The sequence below is a fragment of the Panthera pardus genome, unplaced genomic scaffold (assembly GCF_024362965.1).
Source record: "Panthera pardus isolate Hobbes unplaced genomic scaffold, ASM2436296v1 HiC_scaffold_13, whole genome shotgun sequence".
Taxonomy (NCBI): domain Eukaryota; kingdom Metazoa; phylum Chordata; class Mammalia; order Carnivora; family Felidae; genus Panthera; species Panthera pardus.
Window position 1 is genome coordinate 200984268 of NW_026526688.1, and position 25798 is coordinate 201010065.

The 25798-nt window shown below is 59.5% G+C and overlaps 1 protein-coding gene across 2 annotated transcripts in view; it reads left to right on the forward strand.

The window, feature by feature from the left end:
- SORCS2 (sortilin related VPS10 domain containing receptor 2) overlaps positions 1-25798 on the forward strand; it is a 461158-nt gene that overhangs the window by 283452 nt on the left and 151908 nt on the right. For both annotated transcript variants that reach the window (XM_019453778.2, XM_019453779.2), the window contains exon 3: positions 1542-1641. In XM_019453778.2, coding sequence (XP_019309323.2) covers positions 1542-1641 — 100 coding nt within the window. The remainder of the gene's footprint in view (positions 1-1541; positions 1642-25798) is intronic.

Here is a 25798-nt window from a genome sequence, read left to right on the forward strand (position 1 = left end):
CAGGAGGCAGCGATTGCTCTCTGCCCTGGTCTGGGAAGGACCTTGTGACCCTGAGGCCTGTGCGCCTCCAGCTCACAGCCGGGCCTGCTTCACAATCACAGCACGTTTTTTTGTTTTGTTTTTTGTTTTAACATTTATTTATTTCTGAGAGACAGAGAGCAGGCAGGGGAGGGGCAGAAAGAGAGGGAGACCCAGAATCCCAAGCAGGCTTCAGGCCCTGAGCTGTCAGCACAGAACCCGACACGGGGCTCGAACTCACAGACCGCGAGATCATGACCTGAGCTGAAGTCGGATGCTCAACCGACTGAGCCCCCCCAGGCGCCCCCCCCGCCAGCACGTTTTAATGGGGTTTCAGGGTCACGGAGATTTTAAGCTTCGACATGGAATCAATTCCACATCCTGATGTGTCAGTTGCTTCCAAGCAACAGATGTGAAATTGTCCTGGTGACCTCTCCCCGTCTCTCCGCGGTGGGGAGCCACATTCTCCCCTGCACCTGTCACTCCACAGATAGGACAGTGGGCGCACAGGCGAGGAGGGCCCGGCCCGCGGTTGAGCTGGTCCCCCGCGTGGAGCCAGTGGTGGTTCTGGTGCTCGCCGGCCGGTGCAGGGCTTGGCTTGGGGCCTGGTTTCCAGCAGCTCCCGGAGCCCGGGCACCGCCTGCTGTCACCCACAGTCTCCGGGCTGTGTGGTCAGTGGGGGTGGCGGTGGGGAGAGGGTGTGGCTCCCCGGAGGAGCCCGGGGTGCAAAGAGGGAAACGGAGGAGCAGACGGGCTCCTGTGAGGCCTCAGCACACGGCGAGGAACGTTCCGCAGAGCCAACAGGAAGCCAGCTGTGAGTGGCACAGGCCAGCCTGCACATCCTGAGTCGGCCACCTGTCAGCCAAGTGACTTCAGGCGGGAACTGACCCACTCTGAGCCTCCTCCTCGTCCTGGGGGCATCTGCAAGACAGACACAGTGACCTAGTCTTGTTTGTTTTAAGTTTATTTATTTTGAGAGAGACAGAGACAGAGCAAGTCGGGGAGGGGCAGAGAGCGAGGGAGAGAGAATCTGTTAGCGCACGGCCCGACGCGGACCTCGGATTCACGAACTGTGAGGTCAGGACCTGAGCCGAAACCAACGGTTGGACACTCAACCGACAGAGCCACCCAGGCGCCCCCACAGTGACCTAGTCTTTAAGGGTTTTCGAGGGATCAAAAGGACAGAAGGACCCAGAGCTGTCGGGCACGTGAGGGGCCCTTCGGGGAGACACGCGTGTAGCAAGCGGGCTAAGATAGACTTAGGGTCGGGGCAGATCACTGCGGAAGTCCAAGGAGGAGGTGTCCCGTGGGGAGTCTGGCTGGCATTCACCGACTCCCCGCCCAGCTCCCAGACCTGAGCGCGTGCTCGGCGACCCTGCGGGAGCCCAGTCTCCTCCCTTGTCACCTGCGGCATCCTGCTCCGGGGGAGGGGTTGTCTTGGGGCGCTGCGCCCACGCGGGCTGGATAAACCTGCAGCTGGAGGGACACCTCGCTGACACCTGTCTGTCGTCCTGTCCCCCCAGGTCCTCGGACTTCGGGACGTCCTACACCAAGCTCACCCTGCAGCCCGGTGTCACCACGGTCATCGACAACTTCTACATTTGCCCCACGAACAAGAGAAAGGTAAGAGGACACCGGGACGGCTGCCCGGTCGGCACAGCCGGGCTCCCGGCCACCGCGTGCGACGGGACCGCCTCTCCCACGACACCCTTTCCGGTTCCTCGGTGATCCATTCGGACGGCTGTGTCTAAAGGGCCAGCTGGGACTTGGCAGAAAGGCTTGGGCACCTGTGTGGATGTGTCTGCCTTCTCCCTGCTCTGCAGACAGCGTCCGTCCGGGGGTGGTGGGCCCTGGGGAGCCGGGAAAGAATCTCTCCGTGGTGTGGGGTCGTCGGAAGGCAGTGGTGAGCAGTCCCCCTCCTCTGCCGGTTGTTTGGTTTATTTGGTTTTGACTGGGCTCCGGTCTGTCATCTGAGATGCACTTTCTGGTTTTCTTGGTCTGAGAGTGTCTCCTGCCCGCCCCCCGCCCGGCTGTGGAACGGGGACACCCCGCCAGGTTCTGTGACAGGACCCATTTGCACACCTGTGCCTGCTTTGTGGCCACGTCAGGGCCCCAGAACGAGGTCGGAGGACGCTCCGGGGCAGAGAGGCCCTATGTGCTTGACCGCTTCCCAAGAAGCAGCTGAGTGTCACTGAAAGGGACTCAGTTGGACAGACGGGGCTCCTCACGGGAAAGGGGAATCGTGACAGCGGGGATTAGAACCCAGAGCCCCGTGGTTGTTCAGCGTGAGGCTGACCCATGGGCGCTGACGGTTGCTCTGGTGACTTTCAAGGAGAGGTCAGAGCAGCACAGAGCCCGGGAAATCCTCTGTCACCAGCCAGGAGGGTCCTAGGTACCCAGGAAGGTGCCAGGGCCGGCCCGCGGGCGGTGCCCGCCTTTGGAAATGAAAAGAGCAGAAGCAGTGAGGGAAGGCCGGAGCTGGGTTTCTGAGGCCATGAGGTCAGGGAGGCCTTTACGGGGAGGCCGGGCAGGACAGCTCTGCTCCTGCACAAGGCAGCCTGGGACATGGCTCCTCAGAGCCTCAATTTCCTGGCCCGTAAAGGGGGTGGACGGGAAGGTTAGCGAGATGACTCACGTAGCAGTGGACGTACAGTGAGGGGGCTTCTGGGTTGGGCAGGGCCTTCGGGGCAGGCCGGAGGTGACACGGGCTCGTGGAGCACTGGTCAGTGCTCTGATCGGGCGAGACTTCTCTGCAGGCAGCACAGGGACAGGGAAGCAGCAGGGGGACGGCTGTGTCTTTAACACAGACAAGACCCCCTGGCTGCACGGGTCGTCTGAGGATTTGCATGTTTAGCCTGGAAATGCCGGTGGGGGTGGAAGGTAGGGTCTGGGGGTGGGCGGGCTGTGGTGGCCCAGGGGCTCAGCCGACATTACCCACGTGGAATGAATGCCACAGCCAGCAGCAGGTCCCCCTGAATGAATGATGCCCACAGCTGCCCTGCACCTGCACCTCCCCACTGCACCTGCTCTGGGCCTGCGTGTGAGGAGCCCGGGCTCCTCCCTGGGCTTGCTCTCATCACCCTGCGTTTGCAGGGGAGCCTGGGGGATGGTGCCTGGGCTGGACTCAGTCCAGCTCTGCCACATCCCCCAGTGAGGGGACCTCAGGGAGGGCTGAGCCCAGGTGTCTCGGCTGTGAATGGAGGCAGCAATCGAGGAGATATCTGACTGTTCGCAATTGCCACCGTGGGGGGGAGGGGCTGCACAATGGCTCCCAAAGGTGTCCCCTCCCCGGGGCTGTGACTGTCACCTTACATGGCAAAAGAGACTTCACAGATGTGGTTAAGGATTTTGAGAGGTTGTCCCGATTCTCCTGGTGGGAGAATGTAATCACAGGGCCCGCATCAGAGTCAGAGAAGATATGGGGACACAGGCAGAGGCTGGGGCTAGAGCAGGGGCACCTTCTCTTCTAGAGAGGCCGGAAAAGGCCGGGAAAGCCTTCTCCCCCTGGAGCCTCCAGACAGGAGCACAGCCAGGTGACAGCTGGGTTTTGCCTTTTCTCCCTCCGAACTGTGAGGGGATAAATTTCTGTTGTTTTAAGCTGCTCAGTTGTGGTAACTTGTTACGGCACCATAGGGACTCACACAGGGTCGTTTTGAGGGTGGACTGGAGGGGGGGCCGGGGCGTCACCCTGCCCCCCACATCCACTCTGGATGGAATCAGCCTCCCCAGCCCCCTTCGCGTGGCCCCCAAGGGAAGCCCATGCCCCCCGCCTTCGAAAGCATGGACCCTGCTTCCTGCTGGACCTCGGACAGAGAAGCCAAATCGAGGTCCAGGCTTACAGAGTGCTCCGGCCTCTGTCCCCGCTCTGATACCTGTAGACATACCCCACATACCTCAGGACTGAGCTGACCCCCACTGTGGCCAGGCTGAAGGGGCTGACGGGCCCACTGAGGCATGCACTAGCTGCTTCAAAAGACCCCGAGACCCACGGGACGGGCGTCCGCCTTGGAGGCGGGCAGGGACAGCAGAGAGGGCTGGGCAGGAGGGCGGCCTGGGGGTCGGTCGGCTCCTCTCCTTCTCCTGCTGGAGAGTCGCGGCTGGGCCCGCCCACAGCCCACCAGCCCCAGGACCTTGCCCAAGTTCTGAACCGCCTGGTTCCCCGGTTTCTCCTCGGCGGAATGGGGGTAAAAGCAGTGTCTACACAGTATGGTTGATGGGATGAAATGAGGTGCTGTTTGCCAAGTGCTCAGAACAGGGCTTGGCTTAAGCAAAGTCCACACAAGCGTCCCAGGACCATTGTTCCTTAGTAAGTCTCTTACCAACCACCTGAGACTGTGAGGGTAGGAGCTGGTTCTGGGGTGACGGATACTCCCATGGGGTGGCAGTGGTCAGCTGTGTCTATCAGGGAGCAAGGCCTGGCCTGGGGGGTGAGGGCCCTGTCGGTGTCTGTGATAGGTGTCAGGAGAGGGGCACTGCTTTCTCAGGCTTGCCCACACCTCTTTGCATGGAGGGAACAAGGCAGCCCGAGTCTCCGGGTCTAGAAAATGAAATGTCAGGGTGTCTGGGTGGCTCAGTCTGTTGGGCGTCCGACTTGGGCTCAGGTCACGATCTCGTGGTTCGTGGGTTCGAGGCCCGCGTCGGGCTCTGTGCTGACCGCTCGGAGCCTGGAGCCTGCTTCGGATTCTGTGTCTCCCTCTCTCTCTGCCCCTCCCCTGCTCATCCTCTGTCTCTCTCTGTCTCAAAAATAAATAAAACATTAAAAAAAAATTTAGAAAATGAAATGCCAGGGGGCGCCTGGGTGGCTCAGTCTGTTAAGCATCCGACTTCGGCTCAGGTCATGATCTCATGGTTCATGGGTTCGAGCCCTGAGTTATGCTGACAGTGCAGAGCCTGTGTCAGATGCTCTGTACCCCCCCCACCCCCCGCCGCACCTCCCCTCTGCTCACTCTCTCCTTCAAAATAAATAAACATTTAAAAACGATGAAATGCCAGCGTCTCTGCCTGAAGAGGTGGGACTGGCACTGGGTGGGGCCGGGGACAGATCCCGCTCTCTGGGAGGGCACGACCCACTGGAGGCTCCAGGTGACCGTGGGTCTGGGAGGCAGGGAGCCAGGGGCCCGTGCTCTGGGCCACAGGCAGTTATTTCCACTGTCCCTGCCTCAGTTTCCTCATCTGTCAAGTAGGCTCGTAACAGGGGAACGAGGATTACATGAGTCGATACATACGAACGACTTAGATCGGGGCCTGGGACACGGTGGTGCTGTGTCCCCAGAGCCGCCCCTGCAGGAGAGGGCCCTCCGTGGGGCTCAGTTTGACTTGCGTTTGAATATGTGAGAAGCGGAAAAGCCACAGTCACGGCTACAGCAGAAACTGATGTGAGGTCATACCAGGAAGGAGTGGGGAGGCGAGGGTTCCCGGCAAAGGTAGAGGGAAAGATGGGGAGGGCCTCGGGCTGGTCTTCAGGCTTCCGAAGGAGACTCGTAGGGAACCGAGGGCAGCCTGTACAGGCCGCTTTGTGGACACCGTATTTTATTCACCTCAATCCCAAGTAGGCACAGCCCTGAACACTCAGCCGTATCAGGAGATGTGGATGCGGGGGTCGGGCCTCGGGCTGGGGCGGTGCCCTTCCTGGAAAGAGATTTCTCCTGCGTATAAAGCAAACTTCCTTCTGTCTCTGCATTACTCGTCCCTTCATTCGTGGCTTCTTGATTCTGCGGCCACACCTGGGTGATCACTCCCGGTGCGCCGGGCCCTGGGCCAGAACCAGATGTCGGCCACACCCGTTTATGTGTGGGGAGGGGGGCACGACTTGGGGCTTCACATCGTCACCTCCACTATCCCGACGAGAAAATGGGCTCGGGGAGGCTGGGAGACTCATCCAAGTTCATCCTGCCGGCAGGCGGCAGAGTATTCCCCTTTCACTGATGCAACGAAGGTACCGAGTGTCTCTCTGTGCCCGGGTCGTCTAGACGCTCTGGGACGCTCGGTCGTACCCTGAGCTCCCCAGGCACCCTGCAGGATGTTCTGGACTCCTGTGCCCTCCTCCCAGGGGGAGAATGGCAGCTGGGGAAGGAGACCCCGTCTCCGCTTGGTTCATCCGGTGCCTCAGCTGGGATCCCAAGCTCCCTCCCGACACCAGCGCCCATCCACTCGACAGATGTGGGTCGAGGCCCTACTGTGCGCCAGGCCATGCGCTCGCTACCGGGGAGAGAGGACCTTTTGTCCTTCCCATCTTGTAGGCAACAAATCCACATTACATGCCTACTGTGCGCTGGGGGCCCCTTGCTGGACACGGGGGGTGCAGAGGTGAACTGGACAGACAACACTAACCTTCTAGAACCTTGAGGGTCTAGTAGACGGCTGAGGCACAACCTCTCATGCTGTGTTTTGTTGGGAGGAACAGAAAGGGGGCTAAAGTCAGCCTCCCGCGGAGAGAGGATTTGTCCTCCAGTGAGTCTGGTCTGGGAGAAAGTCTGGCCCTTCTTTGTAGGGCCTCCTGCCTCTCCTGTTAGGGTAATGGATAGACTTTGCAGGAAGATGTGAATACTATTAGGAGTGCATTTAGCAACAATTACAGGCCAAGCGGCACTTTATAGCTTCTTAAGAGACCACTTTGCAACCTGTCTCACAAAATAAATTCCCTTTTAGTTTTGTCTTGCCTGCAGTAAAACCAGAGCTCCCTGGCCTTGCTGCCCACGGGTAGGACCTTGTACCACTGTCACGGCAATGACCTGAGGCTCTGCACCCCCCACCCAGTCCACAAACATCCCCTGTGGGCCTTCCCTACTGTCTGCAATCCCCACCTTAGTTCTGGATAGCTGTGTATTTCTAACTTGGCCACAGAACACCACGGCCGTGGGCCGAAGATATCAAGACATGGCCTGTGGGAGCTGGTTGGGGCGTGGGATTGCTTTCAAGTGTCGTGGCTTATATTAAAGATTCACCTGAATGTTCATTGTATTCCATGATACATGAGCGTTGGTTTGAAAACTGAAATGACACACATGCCCACTTTCCATGAAAAGCCTTTGTCGACCTGATGACCCAGGACAATGCTCCCAGGTGAAGCACCAGGACCCCTGACCCAGCCACCACCATGTGCCCCCGTCCCCACTGGGCACACGGTCTCTGATTTGAGAAGCGAGTATTGATCCCCATCAGTAAGTACATCTGTGTGTCCGACCTGCTCCCTCACCTGAGACGTTTCGAGGGACGGCCATGTGCCAAGATTTCAATCAGGATAGAAAAATGGAGCAAAACAAAATCTTGTTGTCAAGAAGCTCGAGTGTCTCAGAGTGGAAGCAATCCACTCGGTGGGGGCAGTGCTGGTGGTGATAAAGAACACCGAGTTCCGAGGAGCCTCACGGGTCAGCTTTGGTTTAAGGAGCTTCACGTGTGTTCTCTTGAATCTTTGCGACAGCTCAGCCAGGGAAGGATCTGTGCAGGGAGGCCAGGGCCAGACAGGTCCGAGGTCCCCCATACCTGCCACCCAGCAGGGGGGACCCGACTCAGGATTTGCCCCCAGACCCAGGCGACCCTTTCTACTTTCCACAGCCCAAGCCACCTCTGAGCCCCTGCGTATGGAACAGCCAGTCCTCGGGGCCAACAAGGTGGCCCTCCAGTGGGAGGGAAACGTAAGGGAGGGGGCGCGGGCCTGGGAGCCGAGTCCAACCCTGGATGCCCTTCAGCCAAGGCTCTCTGGACTCAGAGCTCTCACCAGGAAAGACAGGGCCACCTGCCTCTGGCCCTTGTGCCCCACTTGGTGCACCTGCGTGCTGTGGCCGAGGTGAGGCCCAGTCTCCTACAGCCTGTGCCTTGTCTGCTTCCTCGGGCAGTCACAGTGTGTGAAAGGACAAAAGTCACCCCTTGTCTCTGGGGGTCTTTTCTGGTGTACCTGTACCGGTCAGCCTTTCTTGCTTCCGTCTCAGATTTGGCTCCAGGAGCTCTCTTGCTGCCTCTGTCTCCCTCTCTGCCTCTGTCCTCCACTCAGCTCCCCCGCCTGCTACCCTGTCAACCTACCAGGTCTCTAGCCCTGAGCCCCAACCAGTGTGGAGGCCCCGCCCTCTAGAGTAGAGGCCCCGCCCCTCCCTGAAGTGGAGGCCCCGCCCCTCTCTGGAGTGGAGGCCCCGCCCCTCCCTGGTGTGGAGGCCCGCCCCTCTCTGGAGTGGAGGCCCCGCCCCTCCCTGGTGTGGAGGCCCGCCCCTCCCTGGAGTGGAGGCCCCGCCCCTCCCTGGAGTGGAGGCCCCGCCCCTCCCTGGTGTGGAGTCCCACCCCTCTCTAGAGTGGAGGTCCTGCCCCTCCCTGGAGTGGAGGCCCCGCCTCTCTCTGGAGTGGAGGCCCCGCCCCTCCCTGGTGTGGAGACCCCGCCACTCCCAGGTGTGGAAGCCCCTCCCTGATGTGGAAGTCCTGCCACCACTCCCTCCACTACTGACCTCTTGGCCCACACCTGCCTTGTTTCCTCATTTGGGGCCTTCTAGAGGGAGCTGAGGTTAGCCCAGGTCCCATGGACATGGCCACTGCAAACCCTCTTCGATGCTCAGAAAGCACCTTGGCCAGTGACCTCTGGCCAATCAGGTGCAGGTTGGAGAGCAGCGGCCCCACATCAGTCTTGCTGCGGGGTCCCCGGATGCCGTGTCCAGGGTCTGGGGAAGCCCGGAATCTGTTTCCATGTTTGAAAGTGTTCCCAGCAGCCAGGGGTTATTGTTTGTTTGTTTTGGCCAGCCAGCTGCCTGTTCCCAGGCCCCAGCGGTGTGGAAGAATGTCAGGAGAGAGGGGCCGGGCACAGAGTGGGGAGACCCAGGCTGTGACGGGTTAGGATCCCAGTATCCCCCCCCACCGCCCACCTCTCTGAGGTGTGACACAGGATTTTAACATTGACCACCTCATGCAGCCGGGTTGGGGGGGTGAGGTGAGATGACGTGTGACTCAGCCTGGCCCGCGTGTTGGCATTAGAGAGCCCCTGCCCCGCTGGTCCAGGGCCAACGCCTGTGACATACAGGACACAGTGCCTGGCCCACAACTGGGACCCTGAAAGGACCCAATCTGCCCATTGGGCTCCTCTCCCTGGATGTGCCACGGGGCGTAGACCCATTCTTTGTGTGAATCTGACACCTGTGGGGTATCATCAGGTGAGAGATGGTGAGTCCGAGCCTGGGTGGGCAGAGATATGGTGGCAGGGGGCAGGGACAGGGTCAGAAGACCTTTTGTGGGTAGCTGGTGCCCCCAGCCTTCTGGTATGAGCGGCGCGTGGGTGGGGTGCCATTGCCTGGGATGAGGGGCCCTGGGGAGGTGGCTGACCTGGGGGGTGGGGCGTGAAGGGCCCGGGATGGGACACCCCATGTACCCCACCCTGGGGAGACACCCAGGAGTCCCCCGGTGTGGCCACGAGGCAGTGGTCAGGGCTGGCAGGACAGGAGAGCCCTGTGTTCCTGAGATTCCCTGGGGTGGGCTCTCAGAAGGCACTCCCCCACAGCCTGGGACGGGCCTCCCTGTCCTCCTTCCCATTCTGGAGCTCTGGGTCAGCCTCGGCTCGCAAGAGGAGGCAGATGGGGCAGGGTATTGATCCCCAGTGTCCCCAGCTCTCTTAGAATGAAGCCGGGGCCCCTGGAACACCTCTGCTGTCCCTAGGCCTCACCCCTCCCTTGGCTCAGCACTCAGGGTGGGCCTGACCCTCTGTTACTCGCGAGGCGCGGGAGCCCCTGCCTGGCGGGAAGATCGGCCAGACAGCGGAGCCCTGCCAGGGACTGGGAGGCGGGCACGGGGCTAAATGGGCCTTTTTCCCCCAATCACCGATGCTCTCCATTCCCCGTGAGAACCAGGCATCCTCTCCTGTCCAGAAGAAAAATGGCTCAATTGGGCCTATTGATGTACGGAGGCTTTTGTCTCAGAAATGGAGTGGATCCTGTGACAGTTCGGCTAATGCGTGGCAAATGACTCTCTCTTACAGCCCATAGCTCGTTGCGGGAGAGGGGAGACAGAGGGGGCTAGCTTCGCAGAAAGCTGGTCTCCTGGGCCTCGGGCCTGGGGAACTGAGCGACGCAGAGGGCGAGAGACCCTGTCCTTTGAAGACAGTGTGCAGACCACACCCCAGAGATCACAGCCGGGAGCCAGGGTGTTGCCTCACATGCAGAGGGGCCTGTGCAGACGTGTGTGGAGAACGTGGACCCCAGAGCTGTCCCTGAGCACTCGGTGGGCCCGGCGTAGCCACAGCGGTCTTGTAAGAGGGAGGCGGGAGGAGTGGGGGGCGTGGGTGGGAGAGGGAGGGAGGAAGGCCGGAAGATACCCCGCTGCCGGCTGTGCCCGTGGAAGGCGCCGGGGGCCGGGGAGGCAGGTGGCCTCGAGACGAAACCACAAGGGACGGATTGTCCCCCAGAACCTTCAGCCCGGCCAGCACCTTGACTGTAGCTCAGTGAGACTGATTTTGGACTCAGACCTCGGAACTAGGAGAAGAGGCAAGCGCGCTGTTTTTTGCCCCCACGGCCAGAAAAACACAGGGGGTGCAGGGCTTCTCTGGCGAACGGAGGGGGCTCTGCGGTGTCCGAGTCTGGACAGAGGACAGTGGGGCGGGCGTGTGCTGGCCGCAGCCGGGTGCCACAGGTGTCCTGGTCCCACAGGTGAGCTGCCTGTGGCTCAGAGACGTGATGTAGCTCCCAGGGTCTGGGTGGTGCAGGAGGCGCGGCCGGGCTGGGCCCCCAGGCAGACGAGGGTTTCTACCCACCCTGCTGCCCTAGCTCTTTGGAGGGTTCGGAGAAAACACGGTGAGACTCAGGGAGGCCCCCGAAACTCCTTTGTATGTATATTTTTAGCATTGGTTTATGCCCGAACTCTGGCGGTTGTATTCTTTAATTTAAAAAGGTGCTGGGGTGCCTGGGTGGCTCAGTTGGTTAAGCATCCAACTCTCGAGTTTGGCTCAGGTCGCGATCCTGGAGTCGTGGGATCAAGCCCTGTGTCGGGCTCCACCATGAGTGTGGAACCTGCTTAAGAGTCTCTCTCCCTCTGCCCCCTCCCCCACACATGTACACACTCTCTCTCTCTCTCTCTCAAATTAAAAACAATAAATAAAAAAGGTGCTGGCCGTGCCCTGTCCTTCCCTCCCATACAAATACCCTGGCATCCAGGAATTTGGCAAGTCCTATGGCTCATCCAAGGGGCATGGCCGTACCAGGAGAAATCGTCAGATACCAGGGAGGCCACAAGTCAAGGGACCGTGTTGTCTCCTGTACTCACCTGGGTCAGTGGGGAGGCTGGACAGGCCCACCCTTGTGTCTCAGGCAGATCATGAACTTGCCCTTGTGAAGGCAGGAATCTTGATGGGTAGTTGCAACGGGACTGTCCGCCCAGGGGGATTGGATATTGTGTAAGAGGGAAATAAAGGGGGGGTGGGTGCTGACTGACTGCGCACCCATCACCACACGGGGAAGCAAAACGTCCACGTGTCCGAGCGCCTTTGTCCATCTGTCGACGGGACAGCGGGGGTGGTGGTGAATCAGAGACAGGTTTGGGAGGTCCAGGGGTCCTAGTTCAAACCCAGCTCTCCGGTTTACTAGCCGGCGTGTCCCTGAGCCTGTGGTGTGACCTCTCTGGGCCTTTTGCTCCCCTCTGTGAACCGTGGCGGATGGTAGGAGGCTTGGGTGCTCGGGGGCTGTGTTGGTGCTCACGCACTGCGGTGGGCTGAATAGCGCGGGGCCTCCGTGTCCTGAGCCCCGGAACCTGTGCGTGTTACCAGCACAGATGGGAGGAAGTTAGGGATCCTGAGATGGAGAGCTTCTCCTGGGCTATCCCGTGTGATCCCAGGGCTCCTTAAAAGAGGGAGGTGGGAGGGTCCGAGGGAGAGAAAAGTCGAAGTTGTTGCACCGCCCGCTCTGGAGACAGAGGAGGGGCCACCAGCCAAGGAAGGCAGGCACCTCTAGGAGCTGGAAAACACAGGGGACAGATTCTCCCCTGGAGCTTCTGGAAGGAACCAGCCCAGCCTACACTTTGATTTTAGACTCGTGAGATTCATTGCAGACTCCGACGTCCAGGACTGCAAGATAGCAGTCCTGGATTTTGGTTTGATTTTTTTGTTTTTTAATTTTTTTTAATGTTTATTTTTGAGAGAGAGAGAGAATGAGAGTGAACAGGGGAGGGGCAGAGAGAGAGGGAGACACAGAATCCGAAACAGGCTCCAGGCCTGGAAGTGCCCCAGCACTTCTGAGACTTCAGGGCACCGTGGTGGGGAGAGGGACCTTGCAGCAGGGTCCCAGCCAATGTCACCACCCCCCCCCCCCCCCCGCCGCTTCTCCCGAGGAGGCTTTGAGGGTCTGCAGAGAAGCAAAGACCACAGACCTGAGACCCCCCCCCCCCAACCCCAGAGTTGGGGCGTTGATGAACCATCAGGAGGTCTGAGCCTTTGCTACCCTCCCTGCTGCTCAGAGTCTCTGGGCGCCTCCTTTTTTCATTCATTCGTTCACTCATTCATTCATTCGTTTTTCTGGCCGCTTCCTTTTGCAGCCTGGCGGGGCCCGTGTGCCTGCCTGGCGGACCACGAGAAGTCTGGCCTGCGCCTCCTAGGCTGCAGGCGGTCCTCGCTTGTCCAGGCCGAGGTGCTGGTGCCACAAGAGGCCCGGCCGGGGCCACCCGGTGGGGACGCGGCTGCAGGCTGGGTGTCAGCCTGTTGTTTCCACCCAGGACCACAAGCCCGCGTGCCGCCCCTCTTCTGCGTGGAGCATCTTCTAGTAAGTTGTGGTTCTTGGGTTGCCCTAACAGATGACTACCGGCAACGTGGCCTCTCTTTCCGGCCACTTGGTTCCTGGAAGTTGTGGTCACCCCCACTGATTGCTTTCTGCCTGCCTTGCCAAGAAACCCTGGACGAGCGCCCAAGAAATGTGATTGCCGTTCTTAAGGGAAAGTGGCTCGGATATCGCTGCTCTGGGTCATTGGGCACAGACTCGTGCTCTCCCCACCCTTCTTTGTAATAAGTTGGGGTTCTCTGGCCGGATCTCCACGGGGCCTGTCCCTCCTGGCTGGTTTGGCAGGTGCACAGAAGCCCCCCTCTGGTGTGGCATTCACCCCTTGGTGCTAGCCATAGAAATAAGACCCTTGGAGGGTCCTGCCATCACAAGGCTCCAAGTCCAGAAGGGGAGACAGACGAGAAGAACCGGGTGGTCCTGACACAGGGATGTCACACGTGCTGGGCCCGCGGGGTGGCGGCACGCAGAGAGGCCCCTGCCCACGGAACACGGTGGCAAGGAGCCCTCCGAGTGGGGACAGCGCCCACAGGTGGTGTCTCAGGCCTCACGACCCGGCTGGGTGGGCTTGCCCTCGTGACCTCAGTGTCAGGTGTGGCTTCCCAGCCCCCTCGCCCAGCCCTTCGCCTTCTGTCCGGGGGGCGGTGAACGCAGGCAGCCTGGAAGCCGAGCTTTTCATCCGATGACTTTTATGTCATTTTCAAAAAACTGATGGGCGCCTCCTGGCCGGGTCCCGGTTTGCAAAAGGAGGCTGTGATTAGGGATGTGAATAAATTGTAATACACAGATAATACCGGCATGTAATTACCTGGGTATAAGAGAATAATTACACGGGTAATTATGCTCTGTAATTGTGAGAGTTGCCCGCTTCACAACCCGTGCCGTTCCTAACGGTGACAGGCGCGGCCCATAAACAGATACCTAAGGACAGGGCCACGATCCGAATTCTAATTGTCATGTAATTAGAGAGCAATTAAATAGTTATTTGTCCCATAGAAATCAGCCATTCCGTGTCCTCCACAGTCCTGCCACACTTTTAATAAAACGTGGCCATCTCCCTCACTAGGAAGGGCGTAAACACCTTCTCTCCCCGAGAGCGAGGGCCCACTTGAGAGGGGGCTGGTGGCGCCCTGAGGGTCCTCTGCAGCTTTGCCTCTTGGGTTTCTGACCTCAGAGTTGACCCGGTTTTCCGTGCCATTGCTTGGAAGATGAAGATTCCCAGGACGGTGTCTCTGGGCCACGGGGGCACCGGCATTTTTCCGGAGCCACAGGCGGTTCCTGTGCTGGGACCCAGACAGCGAGGGCCGCGGGGCAGGGCTCCCCTGTGGGACCCGTCGGTGTCAGCCCCTGCCCCCAAGGCTCCCAGGATTCCCTGTGACAACGGAGCAAAGATAAGCTGCCAGAGGCCGAGCCCATGCCGGGAAGGGAGACTTCCCGCTGGGTCGGGGGCTCGTGAGACAGCAGCCCTGCCTCCCCCGAGGGGCTGGGAAGACTGTCCATGAAATACCCAGTGGGGTGGGCATCTCCGTGAAGGCATCCTGTTCCCAGGGGCAGCAAACTGACTTTTCTCCCCACTCCAGCCACTCCAAATGCCTAGTCCCTACAGCCCATAGGGCGGGGACACAGGTGTGCGGTCCCCCAGCAGTGGGTGAAGGAAGGAGGCGAGGAGGAAGGAGAGGATAGCGATGGAATACAGCTCCCTGAGAGGACAGGGGAAGCAGCAGGGGGCTGGTGGGGCCCAGCACAGGTGCAAGACCCCAGAAGTGTCGGCGACAGGGCCGAAAGCCACCGTGGAAGCCGGAGAGGGCAGAACCGCGGGGGGAGTGCATCCGCGGGGTGAGGGTGAACCTGGGACGTTCTCACAGACGGGGTGGGTGAGAAGGAAGGTGCCGGCCGGAGACAGAGGGAGCCAGCCCGCCCGAGAGCCCGGGCGATTCCAGATCAGAACCGGGGGCGGCCGAGCCACAGCCAGTGTCAAAACGGGTCCCGCTCACCAGATGGCAGAGGGGCCCTCCGGAAGCCGAACTCACATTCTGGATTTTCTTTCTTTACTCGTGATGGGAAAAGGAGCTAGTGATATATCTCAGAAAAGAAAAACTATCTGTAAAGGGAGAAGAGTCAGGCCAGTACAGACGTGTTTTCAGTATCACATTTCGAAATAATAAAGGAGACTTTGGGGTCTGCACACAAGTGTGGGGAAGATAGGATCTCGGAGTTTTACATCCAACGCGGCTGCCGTTTGTTGTTTCCAGGAACGTGGGAGGATCTTCAGAAAGCAGAATGTCCTAATCTATATGGCCAGGTACCTGTCTTGAAAGGACAATGCCTTGAAAAGGTGTTGTGGCAGCAGAGAAATGGATTTTGCTCGGTGCTGGGGAGGCAGATAAGGTCTGGCACAGAAGCTGATGGGGAGGACTGGGGACAGGCGTGTCCCAGATGCAGCTTACGTAGGGGTTGTTGTTGAAAAATGGATGGAAACCAAATGCACGGGACAAAACTAACTCTTTGGAAAGGAAAACTCACCTCGAAATGTTGGTTACTGTGAATATAAAGACTATGATGTTGAGAGACAGGGCGGAGGCGGATGAAGCTGGGGAAGAAGCTTCTGGACTCCTCTCTACACATAGAGGGAAGTCCAAAGACAGCACTTTGTTCCTTGTTGGAAAAATATAAGTCAAAGAGCATTTTAAGGAAACTTTGGATGACCTTTCGTTCAATCCCGTTCGGTTCATTCCTGTGCACTGGAGCCATGCGGCCAAACACACAAGCACACGAAACAGCAAGGAAGTTTCTAGAACAGGATGACAAGTATTAGACACAAACCACTCATGACCGTAGAGTAGAGGTCCACTTCTTGCCCTTGATGTCCTGAGGGGAACACTCGACGTCCTGGAGAGGAAGGAACAGGGCAGTGGGCACCTGACCCACCCGGTCCCACCCCGTCTCCAAGAGTAGTTTTCCTAGGCGGTGACTCTGGTGCTAAATACGTCATTTAAGGTTCCAGGTCCCAAGGTAAATTTAGCAAACACCTTTGAAGTGGTTAGAGGTAGAATACTTAGAGAATGTGGACGTGGGAAGGTGAAAGTGTCTGCCTGGTCCTCAGGGCACTTTTTTACATAAACAGAATCATTAAATGTTATGGAGACGTATTTAAGGAGATGCCAGTAAATGCAGAACGTACTGTGTTAATGGGCGAGTGAGGAAGTCAACGTGGCAGAGAAGTCCATTCTTTTCAAATGGGTCTACAGACAATGCAGTTCTCTACCTTCAACACCAGTAGGATTGGGGCTGTTTTGTTTCGGTTTGAACTTGATGCGCTGATTTGAAAATTCGTATCAAAGAGCAAGGACGAAAAATACTGAAGAACGGGTTGGGTGCTTTGCTTTACCAGAAACACAGCAAGAATTATTACGCTGATCGGCATACTTGGCCAAGACAGACTGACCAGCGGACCCAAATCAAGTTGCCCGGAGACAGACCCAGATGCATGCGGGGACTTCAGGCACGGCTGGTCGCTGGGAAGGGGAGGGACCATTTTAAATGGCACCAGGGCAACTGGTGACTCCCTTGAAGATAAATGAGCCTGAACCCCTGTCCCCCACCGCGTAGCGTTCTATTCCCGGTGGGTTAAACACTTACGTGTGAAAGGCAAAGCCACACAACTTTTAGGAGACAAAGCCGGAAAATAGTTTTATGACCTCGTCATAAGGAAGGATTTCTTCAACAAGGCAGAGATCAAATTTTGACGAGAAGGAAGAACAGCTTGACTGCTTATACGTGGCTTGTGGATTCCCCAGGGCACTTTGGACACCTGGCAGAGACACAAAGATTTTAAGTTAAATGCTGATGTAGGGACTTGCAGAGACTCGTGGAAACCCGGAGGAGGGACATGTCGCTGAGAGAAACACTGCCGGCTGAGCTGGCCGCGCAGAGGAAAGCAGGAAGGACGGGCGGTTAGGGCAGGGGTGCCCGAGAAAGCACGGCGACATAAACGTACTGGTGTGAGGGTGTGGGGGACAGGTGTGGGGGACAGGTGCGAGGGACACGAGCTGGGATTTCGGGGAGCTGTGGCATGAGGCTCAGGTGAAAATGCACGGAAGTCGTCACCGCCCTTGCCTGCCTGGAACCCTCCGCTCAGATGGCGGTTCCCTTGGCGAAGCACTCCGGGAAGCGGGGAGAGGCTCCGTCCAGGTGGGCGTCCTTGTTGGGCCTCTCCAGGAAGCCTGAGTTCGGATCTCATACACGCAGGTGACCTCCAAGGACCTCTCTGGGGTAAACATCCCCGTGTATGAAAGTGATGGTAATTGCATGAGACGGATCCTTCCAGAACCTGTGGCTGCGTGAGGAGGTCGCTATTAAACGGTCTCGCTTTAATGGCCGCTTGCCCAAGGAGTGGTTGGGTGCAGTCGAAATTGTCTGCGAGTGACTTAGCACGGCCAGCATGCCGATGACACTTCCTGGCGGGGGCCGCTCCCAAGGTGACCCAGCACGACTCCTGCACACTTCCGCGAGCCGCACGGTCAAGTGGGGAAGGAGGGTCCGCAGCACAGTCTGTCCAGCAGGGCCCGGGCCGATCTCCCCCCGGCATCGACATTTGGGGAGCAGCACCCAGTTTCCTCTCACCCGAGCAACTGTTTAGTGTTGGAGATAGAGAGGGGGGCGAAACAGATGCCATCCACGCTCCCGGTCCCCTGAGGGAACATGCCACCACACCAAACAGATTGGGCAGAGGAAACGCACCAGGCGTTAGGGGAATGTGTAGCTTTACCAGTCACTCCGGGAGAGGGTCGTGGGACATTTTCTCCGCAAAGGTGGCACTCTGGCCTAAGTCTGAAAGTCTGAGTCGCATAGGTGAAAGAGTGGGGAGGAGACAGCAGGTGCAAAGGTCCAGGGGCCGGAGACGCTTGTGCGGAAAGCCAGCGTGGTGGCAGGCAGCTGAGGCAGAGCCCAGGTGGGGAATATGCAAAAGAAATAGATGAGAAAGAGTGTCATTCGCAGGGGGGCTGGGCCAGGGGTCCTGGAAACAGCTCGTGTATTACACACCCCACTAACAGCTTAACGTTTGACTCCCGAGGGGTATGGGAAGCGAGCTAGCAGAGGGGTTCCGACAGAGGATGAACACTGGGGTTGTATTTCACAAGGTCTACATGGTGAGGTGGGAGGGGATCCAGCCGGGGGCCCCCTGCCGTCCAGGTGAGGGGTGACAGAGGTCTGCCCTGTGATGGTTGGCCTTCAGGAACGGGGAGGAAGAATGGGGCTCTCCCCCTGGAGGGGGAGGCGATGCGGGCAGAGTGGGTTTGTGGGACGGAGCGCCGTGAGGCATCCCGGTGGGGCTCAGGCTTGTGGACCTGTGAGTGAGGGGCTCAGACGAGGGGCTGGGCCGCGCCCACTCCTGCCGCACTTGTGAGCTAGAACCTGGGCACAGAGGACTTCTGGCTGAGGGCACGTGGAAGCAGGAAGAGAAGGTGTGCAAATGTCACAAACTAGGGCCGTTGCCACAAGGCAAATGCTTCCCCTGGGGACACAGAGGAGGGGGCAGTTTAATCCGCCTTGTCTGTGCGGGGAAGGGATTGGGTAAGAGGCTTCTCAGGTGAGGGCCCCAGGTAATGCATGGGGAGGGCGAAGGAAGGATCGGTGGAAGGCGGACCAGAAGGAAAGGTGCTCGGCAGCCCCTGGGGGCGATGCTCTGTGTGGGTCTGGCTCAGCATGGCGGGGGGGGGGGGGGGGGGGGGGGGGGGGGGGGGGACCCACAAGCGGATAAGAACCGTCTGGCACGGATTTCCCAATTGTTTACAAGTAAATCGTGCTTCCAAAGGACTCCCAGGGACTTAAAACTGTATGTTAACCTTCTCACTTATATCCTTACAGCCGTTCATTCATTCGGGCCAACCAGCCAACCAATCGGTAACTAATTGATCACCTTTGCTAGAAAGTGCCCGGGGCCGTTCTCTCTTCCTCCCTCTCACAATGATCTCAGGCTCGTCGCCCCTTTGCAGGGGTGGAGGAGGAGGGGTGGGGTGAGGCGCACAGTGTTCCTGTCTCTGAGCCTCAATGACTTCATCTGCAAATTGGGGCCGGTGACACTGTTCTGGCTTCTGGCTCTCGTGGGATCCAGATGACGAAAGAGTAGCAAAGGCTGTGAACGCTTCTTTGGGCTTTACAGGCCGTGCGAGGGCTCGTTCTCTTGATCACACTTATTAAGTAGATGGAGATTAATCAGCAAGTGTGGAGACTATGAGTCGGATTAACTGCTCTGGGCTAGATTCTGTTATCGGACGGATAATCACCTGTTCATCCGATGAATACTTACCAAGCGCTTTTCCTGGGTCAAGAACCTTGAAGAGGGGTCCGTTCTCCTACGTATGAGCCACTGAAAGCGGTGTGCTTTCCAGATGCTGCTGAGAAACACACACGGGGTCCCTCAGATGCTCTGAGGGGGTGGGGCAGCCTGTGTGAGGCACCCCCACCCCCCGCGATAACCTCGCTGGGAACACGGAGGCTGGAATCCAGGTAAAGACCAGCCACCGTCCGCCCCGTCCTGAGCTCTAACCGCTTTGTATACATTAGCACGTTTCACGGCACGGCACCCATTTTGCAGATGAGGAAAATGAGGCTCAGAGGGGTGGAGGGACTTTCCTGTAGACGCGGGAAAGCATGAGCAATGGAGCTGGGGTCCGGCCAGATCGGCTCCACAGCAAAGCCAAGCGTCGGAGGCCTCCCGAGTATGGATACGCCCGGGAGCGTGAAGTCACGCAGCCCGGCTCCGGAATATGCCGTCCTTGCATCCGCCCGTGCGGAGTGGGTGCTGGCGAAGGACGGCGCCTGCCTACCACCTCCCCAGGGCCGTCTTGGACGCTGTGATCCCTCCTTTGTCAGCCGGCCAAGCGACAGGAACCCTGAAACGGGAGACGGACAGACGAGCAAGAGCATTCGGGAACCAGATGTCTTTGCGCCAGGCTTTCTCCACGGTGACATCGTGGACATTCGGGGCTGGGTAGTTCTGTGGTGTGGGGAGGGGGCTCTCCTGTGCACTGGAGGCTGCATCCCTGGCTTCTGCACTCTGGGTGCCAGCAGCACCCCGCCCCCGCAGTCGTGACTTCCAACGATGTGTCCAAACATGGCCAGTGCCCGTGGGAGCCAGGCCACCCCCAGTCAGAACCAGTGTTTTAGGCTGAGGAAGCCCCAGGTGAGTGAACAGGAGAAGGAGCCTGAGAGCCACAGGGAGGTCCCAGCTCCCCCGGCCTGGCGCCGTGACCCTGGGCATTTGACAGTGCTGTGAGGGCACGGGCTAACCTAAGGGCAGTGCCCAGCCTGTGGCCGCTGTCCACCCTGCCGGCTGGCACTCATGCTGGGCAGCTACGGGTCTTGCCTGGGAGGCCGGCTTGCACGCCCGCTCGGATTCCCCTGCCAAATGATGCCTGTCCTGGGGCCTCTGGCTTCCCCCTGGAGCCCACCCCCTGAGGTCCCTGTGCGGGCTGTGCCGGCCCCTCCCCATGGCCTAATCCCAAGGGCCTTTTCCCTGCTCCTCCAAACCACCCTCCTGCAGCCTTGACCCACTAAATGTCGCTCCTCCTCAGCTCCCGATGTCAGTTATCCTGGCCGCTCTACATCTGAGCCCCGGATCCCTCTGTCTTTCGCTCTTCCGGTAACACTGAAGGCAAAGGGGTCTCTGGGGTGTCCTGCCCTCGGCCCTCACTCTCCCAGGCAGAGGCTCCCTCTGTCTGGAGGGGCCTCCCCCCTTCTCCTCTGCGCTGCCCTTCAAGCCCGGCTCGCAGGACATTCTCCAGGAGGGCTTGTGGTCCCGGTGCCCACACAGTGCCCCAGGCTCCCACGGTCTTTGTAGAGGCCTCCTCCCGCAGCCCCATGAACCCCACACAGACCCGGCCAGGCCCGGTTCATCCCTGGCTCCGGCGAGATAGCCAGGACCTGGCCAGGCCGTGTGGAGCTGGATTAAAGTGAGGGAGGCTGTGGACGGTCTGGAGGACACCCTGTGCCACCGTAGGGACCAGCGGGTGACGTGGGCACCTGGAGGGGACAGACAGAGGGCAGCCACGCCCAGAAGTTGCTGGAGCCCTCGCAGCTGAGGAACCACGCAGGACTTCGTGGAGGCCAGGCCCTGGGGGTGGGGGTGGGGTGGGGGCGGGCACTCTTGGACAGGCGGGGGCCCCGAGGATAGGGTCAGCAGAGGCCTGGATTGGACGACCCCCACCTGCGCCGGGCGCTCTGATCCCTGAGCAGCTCCTCTGGCTGGGGCTGAGGGGCCACAGAGAGCGGCTCCGTACGAGGGTCCTGAGTTCGTGCCTGCTGTGTGGTCTCGGGTACCTCCTGTCCGTCCTGTGCCTCAGTCTCCTCGCCTATCACATGCGGATGACGCGAGTCCCCTCCCTTCAGGCGGCCACGGGAGACGGACGGGCTGCCCCGCAAGGGCTTAGCCCAGCAGCTTGTACCCAGTGCCCTCTCACAAGCGTCCGTCGCCGTCTGTGATCAGGGCGTATGGCCCGTGGCCGTGCCGCAGCGTCCCAGAGGGCTACGGGGGTGGGGCTTCGTTCCCGGCCATCCTGTCTGGGAACAGGTACGAGACTGACCGGAAGGGTCCTTTAGATGTATGTCGGGGACGTGCCCGCTGAGCCGAGGGCAGGGAGGCTGCTTCCGAGGCCGGACTTGCGGGGACACGGAATAGTCTGACAGGTGCTCCCATCCTTGTAGCTTTGAGCGGGAAAGATGCTGGCCACCCAGCCACCAGCATGGCTTGTAATTACCCGCATTGATCTGCTTGTGCTGTTTCACTCATCCCTATCCACAGCGGCCGGGGTGGGGAGCCTCAGGCAGACGGTCCCGGCTTTGGCGGTCTCTATTTATCCACCTTGTGTAAGGAGCCGCGAAGAACATGCCATTATTAACGGAATGGAGGTGGAGACAGTGAGGCATCGATTTTCACCTGGAAGGTGATTTCTGGGGAATTCTTTGGCTGGAGGCAGGGTGGTGGGTGGGAAGAAAGAAGACCGCCTCTGCTGGCTGTCTCCCCTCCCTGGTGGCCTGGCCGGGTGGCTCCAGCCTCCCACCTTTCGGCCGTGCTTTCCCAGTGCCCCCTAGGGAAGAGTGATGGACAGAACACAGGGGCAGGGCTCTCCCGCACTTGCAGCCAAGTGCAAACGACACTGAGGACCCATGGCGGGGGTGAGGGAGCTCTGGGCACGCGTGGCCTGGCCGCCACGACCGCTGTGCCCCCAAGACCAACCCCCGTCACCAGCCCCCGTCGTCTTCCGTGCCGCCCGCGCCTGCTGCCGAGGGGAGAAGTGTTTGCACGTTTCATTCTTCTCCGGCGCTGGGTCCTTTTACGACTGGATAATGAGGCCATTAGCATGTTGGTAATCTCTGAGAGTTGGACCGTTTTTCCCTACCCACGGAGGCTGGTGTGGGCGAAAATGCTGCTTTGATAGTCGGAGAAATTGAGGTTTGCCGTGCAAGACGCAAGTGGAGAATTCTAGTTGGTGGCTTCGGAAAGCAAGACGGAGTTGGCGTCGGGGGGTGGTAATGAACGGGCGGCGGCCGGCGGGGGGACGGTCCCTACACTTGAACACGGACTCTTTCTACCTCTTGCCTTCTCCCCTGCTGCCCCCATGAGCAGTGGAATGTCAGCTTGTCCCCAAAGCCCCCCGATTGCCTTGGGCAGCTCCAGCTGCATCCCCACCCCCGGCCCTGGCCCAGGCGTCTCCCAAAGTAACAGCTCGTGTCCACTAACACCTCCTCTGGGCGCCCATGGCAGCTCCTCCTTGTGGGGGCCTGGGTCAGAGTGGGGGCCTCATGCCACTTTGTGCAAACCCTCCCCGGTTTGATGTGGTCACATAGGGCCACGGGGGCCCGGAGCTGGCGCGCCACGTGGGTCCGAGGCCAGGCGGGAACCCAGGGCTAGAACCACTCACACGGACCCCTTGAAATTCGGTTCATTCATTCATTCACTCCTTCACGCAACAACTGTTCCTCCGGGACTTAACTGATCCGCACGAGGCACTCTGGGGGGTACTGGTGGCTTAGCCCCTGCCCCATGGAGTGACAACCTAGCGTGGGAGCAGGCACCGAGTGAATGATCACCGATTAATTAGAGTTAACTATCGATTCTGGTCGATCGTCACTAACTATTAACGGTGCTTGGTCACCCCTGATGGTGTTGGGGAGGAGGTCAGGTGTCCGAAATCAGGCGCGCTCTCTTCCTCAAGGCTCCAGCAGGAGAGTCTCCCTGCCTCTTCCAGCTCCTGGCGGGGTCAGCAAACCCTGGCTTGTGGCCACGTCTCTCCAGTCCCTGCCTCTGACATCGCACAGCTTCTCTGCGTGTGTCTGTGTCCACGTTCGCCTGTTCCTGTAAGGACACAGCCAGCCGGTGGAGTGGAGCCACCCTACTCCATTGTGACCACATCTTAACCAGTCCCGTTGCAAAGACCGGATCTCCAAATAAGATCACGTGCTCAGGATGCAGAAAAGACGTGAACATTAGGGGGCGCTATTTGACCCAATACACAACTTTAGAAATGTGAAAAGAATTCTTAGTTCCCCAGCCAGAATGGGCCATAGGCGAGATCCATCCAGCAAACGGCAGTTTGCCAACTCTGGTCTAGAGTAACAGGACGCCGTGGGTGGGTGCCCTTCCTTCTGCATTGGTGGAGGGTGGGGGGGGTGAGGGATGAGACTACAGGGTGGGGAGGAGAGAGAGGGGAGCCCACGCAGGGCAGGTTTGGACGCCCAGGGCTCCTTCTCATCCCTCTTTTCAGGGATTATGCAAACAGTGGCTGAGTCAGGGCCTGCCCTTAGGGAATGTAGCAGTCAACACCATGGACAACAGTCCCTAGTGGAGTCTTCCTCCTTATTTCCATTTTCTCAACAAGGACAGGCAGTCTCAGGGGGGGGAAGTGACCTGCCTGGGGCAATTCTGCTACAACAGCAGGTACGGGAGGTGGCCCCCCATCCTGTCCCTCGTTGTGTCTACCCTGCACCGGCTCCCCACTGGCCAGAATGTCTCCCTGCTCTCAGGCTGAGCAAAGTCTTTTGGGGAATTATTTTCTCTGCAACTTGGGTCCTTCCCTTCCGGTTAGATGGACATCACTGCCGACTGAGAGGAGAAGCACGCCCCCCAGAACTCCGGGTTGGAAGGGAGACAGACACCATCTGCCTCCCGTTACATACTCCCACTGACGGGAGACTCACCACCTAGAATGCAGAGCTTGGCTGGGGGGCTCGGTACCACAAGGTCTAGTTTACGCAGAGCACATGTGTTCCCTGTCCCCACATGAGCGCAGACCCATAAACAGTGCTGTCTACCCGTGGGCACTTTCGTGTTCCAGGCTCCAGAACGGTCCAGCCATTTACGTAACTGTGGCAATACGAGAGCCTGGTTGTTTTATGACAATCGCTAAGCAACGCAAGTGGGAACCATTTGGCTAAAGTATAAACAACCGAACTCCAGTGAAATGGTACTTGTTAGAAATTCCTTTATGAAACATAAAGTGTCAGGTTAATTTATTTGATAACGTGTTTCTCTCTTGCTTTTTTTTCCGCGTGCTTTCGCATGAAGGTAGCCTGCCAGGGGACAATGCAGGGAGGATGCTTCTTGGCGGGGAACGAGACCCCGTTGTCCCCCTGCGCCTCTGAGACCTCGGCGGCCAGGCTGTGGCCGGGTGCGGTGTGGGCCGTGGGGCAGCCCACAGCCGGCCTCCGCCTCTGCCCTTCGAATGTCTGGCTGCGGCCCGGACACTGCCAAGTCCCACGGCCGAGGCCGTGTGCCCATCTACGAAACGGAGATCATTCTGTCTCCTTCCCTGGGTGGCCCGAGGCTGAGAGGAGAGGAGACCGTGAAAACTCACACGGTGTGGTTCCTTAAACAGTCGGTGCTCAGCAAACGCTTTCCTTAAGGCCTCTCGGTTTTGTGTTAGTGGGTTATTAGCTTTTGAGCGGTGGGAACGATGACTTTTTGCGTTGCTGTGCCTGGGGGATACAGGGCCGTCCCCAGCATGCGGGAGGCTTTCGGTAAATACCGGGCGAGTGAATGGACGCATCCTTCATCAGAGCGTTGGGGGAGCACCAGGCCGTCGGCACCACAGCCTTCCGAAGCGCTCACACCAGCTCCCTGCTGCATCTCGGGCCGGCACGGGCAGGAGCCGGGGAGGTGAGCGCGGCTGGCCGGCCGTGTCCTCCCCGGGAGGTCCCAGCCCCTCTGTTACCTCCCTGCCTCTGAGCTGACAGCCAGGTGCCACGCGCAGAGCCCTCGCTGGGGTCCTCCTGGAGAGGCGTGCCCGCAATTCCGTGGCCCGGCGCTGCTCCCGGTCGGTGCCACATCCCACATCTCCTGGCCTCCCCGTGACATCGTGTCCCCGCCGTGCAGAGGAGGAAGCCGAGGCTCAGAGAGGCGAGGCTCACCCAAGGGGACTCAGCGGGACCCTGGAGGCCAGACGCGAAAAGGCCTTGTTGGTCACCTCGACACGTGGGGACGCCCCAGAACGGCCGCTCCGTGAGCCCTCTACTGGGTCACAAAGCAGGGGGGCCGGAGGCGTTGTGTTCATGCAAGGCTCGGAGAAGGAAACCCCAGACAGGAGTGGGGAAGGCCCGCTGGGCAGAGCCACGCGGGGAGTGTGAGAGAGAAGGAGCAGGTGTGGGACCGCAGGGCGAGAGGGAGCTGCGTGTTCACGGACCGTCGTGTGCAGGGGGAAGCTTTCCAGCCACGTCACCCACGGAGACCAGCCCCCTCTGCCCGGCTCCCGCCCCAACAGGTGGTCCTACTGAGCCCCGCTGGGCCTCTGGCCCCCTCCCTCTGCCTGGCCCCGTGCCGCTGGGCAAGGTCTCGGGGACCCGGGGCCCTGTTACCATCAACCCCGTTTCGAGACAGAATCTCCCGGCTCATCTCTTCCTTGAGCCCGAGGTGGCTCACCCTTCCAGCAAAGGCCCCTTTTTCGGTTCCCAGGTCCTGCCCCGTCTTTCTCATCCAGCTCCCCTGGGGGGCGGGGTATACTCTCTATGGGGGCAGGGTCACCTCCTGCTTCCGTCCTCTGCTGGCAGTGGCTCCCTCA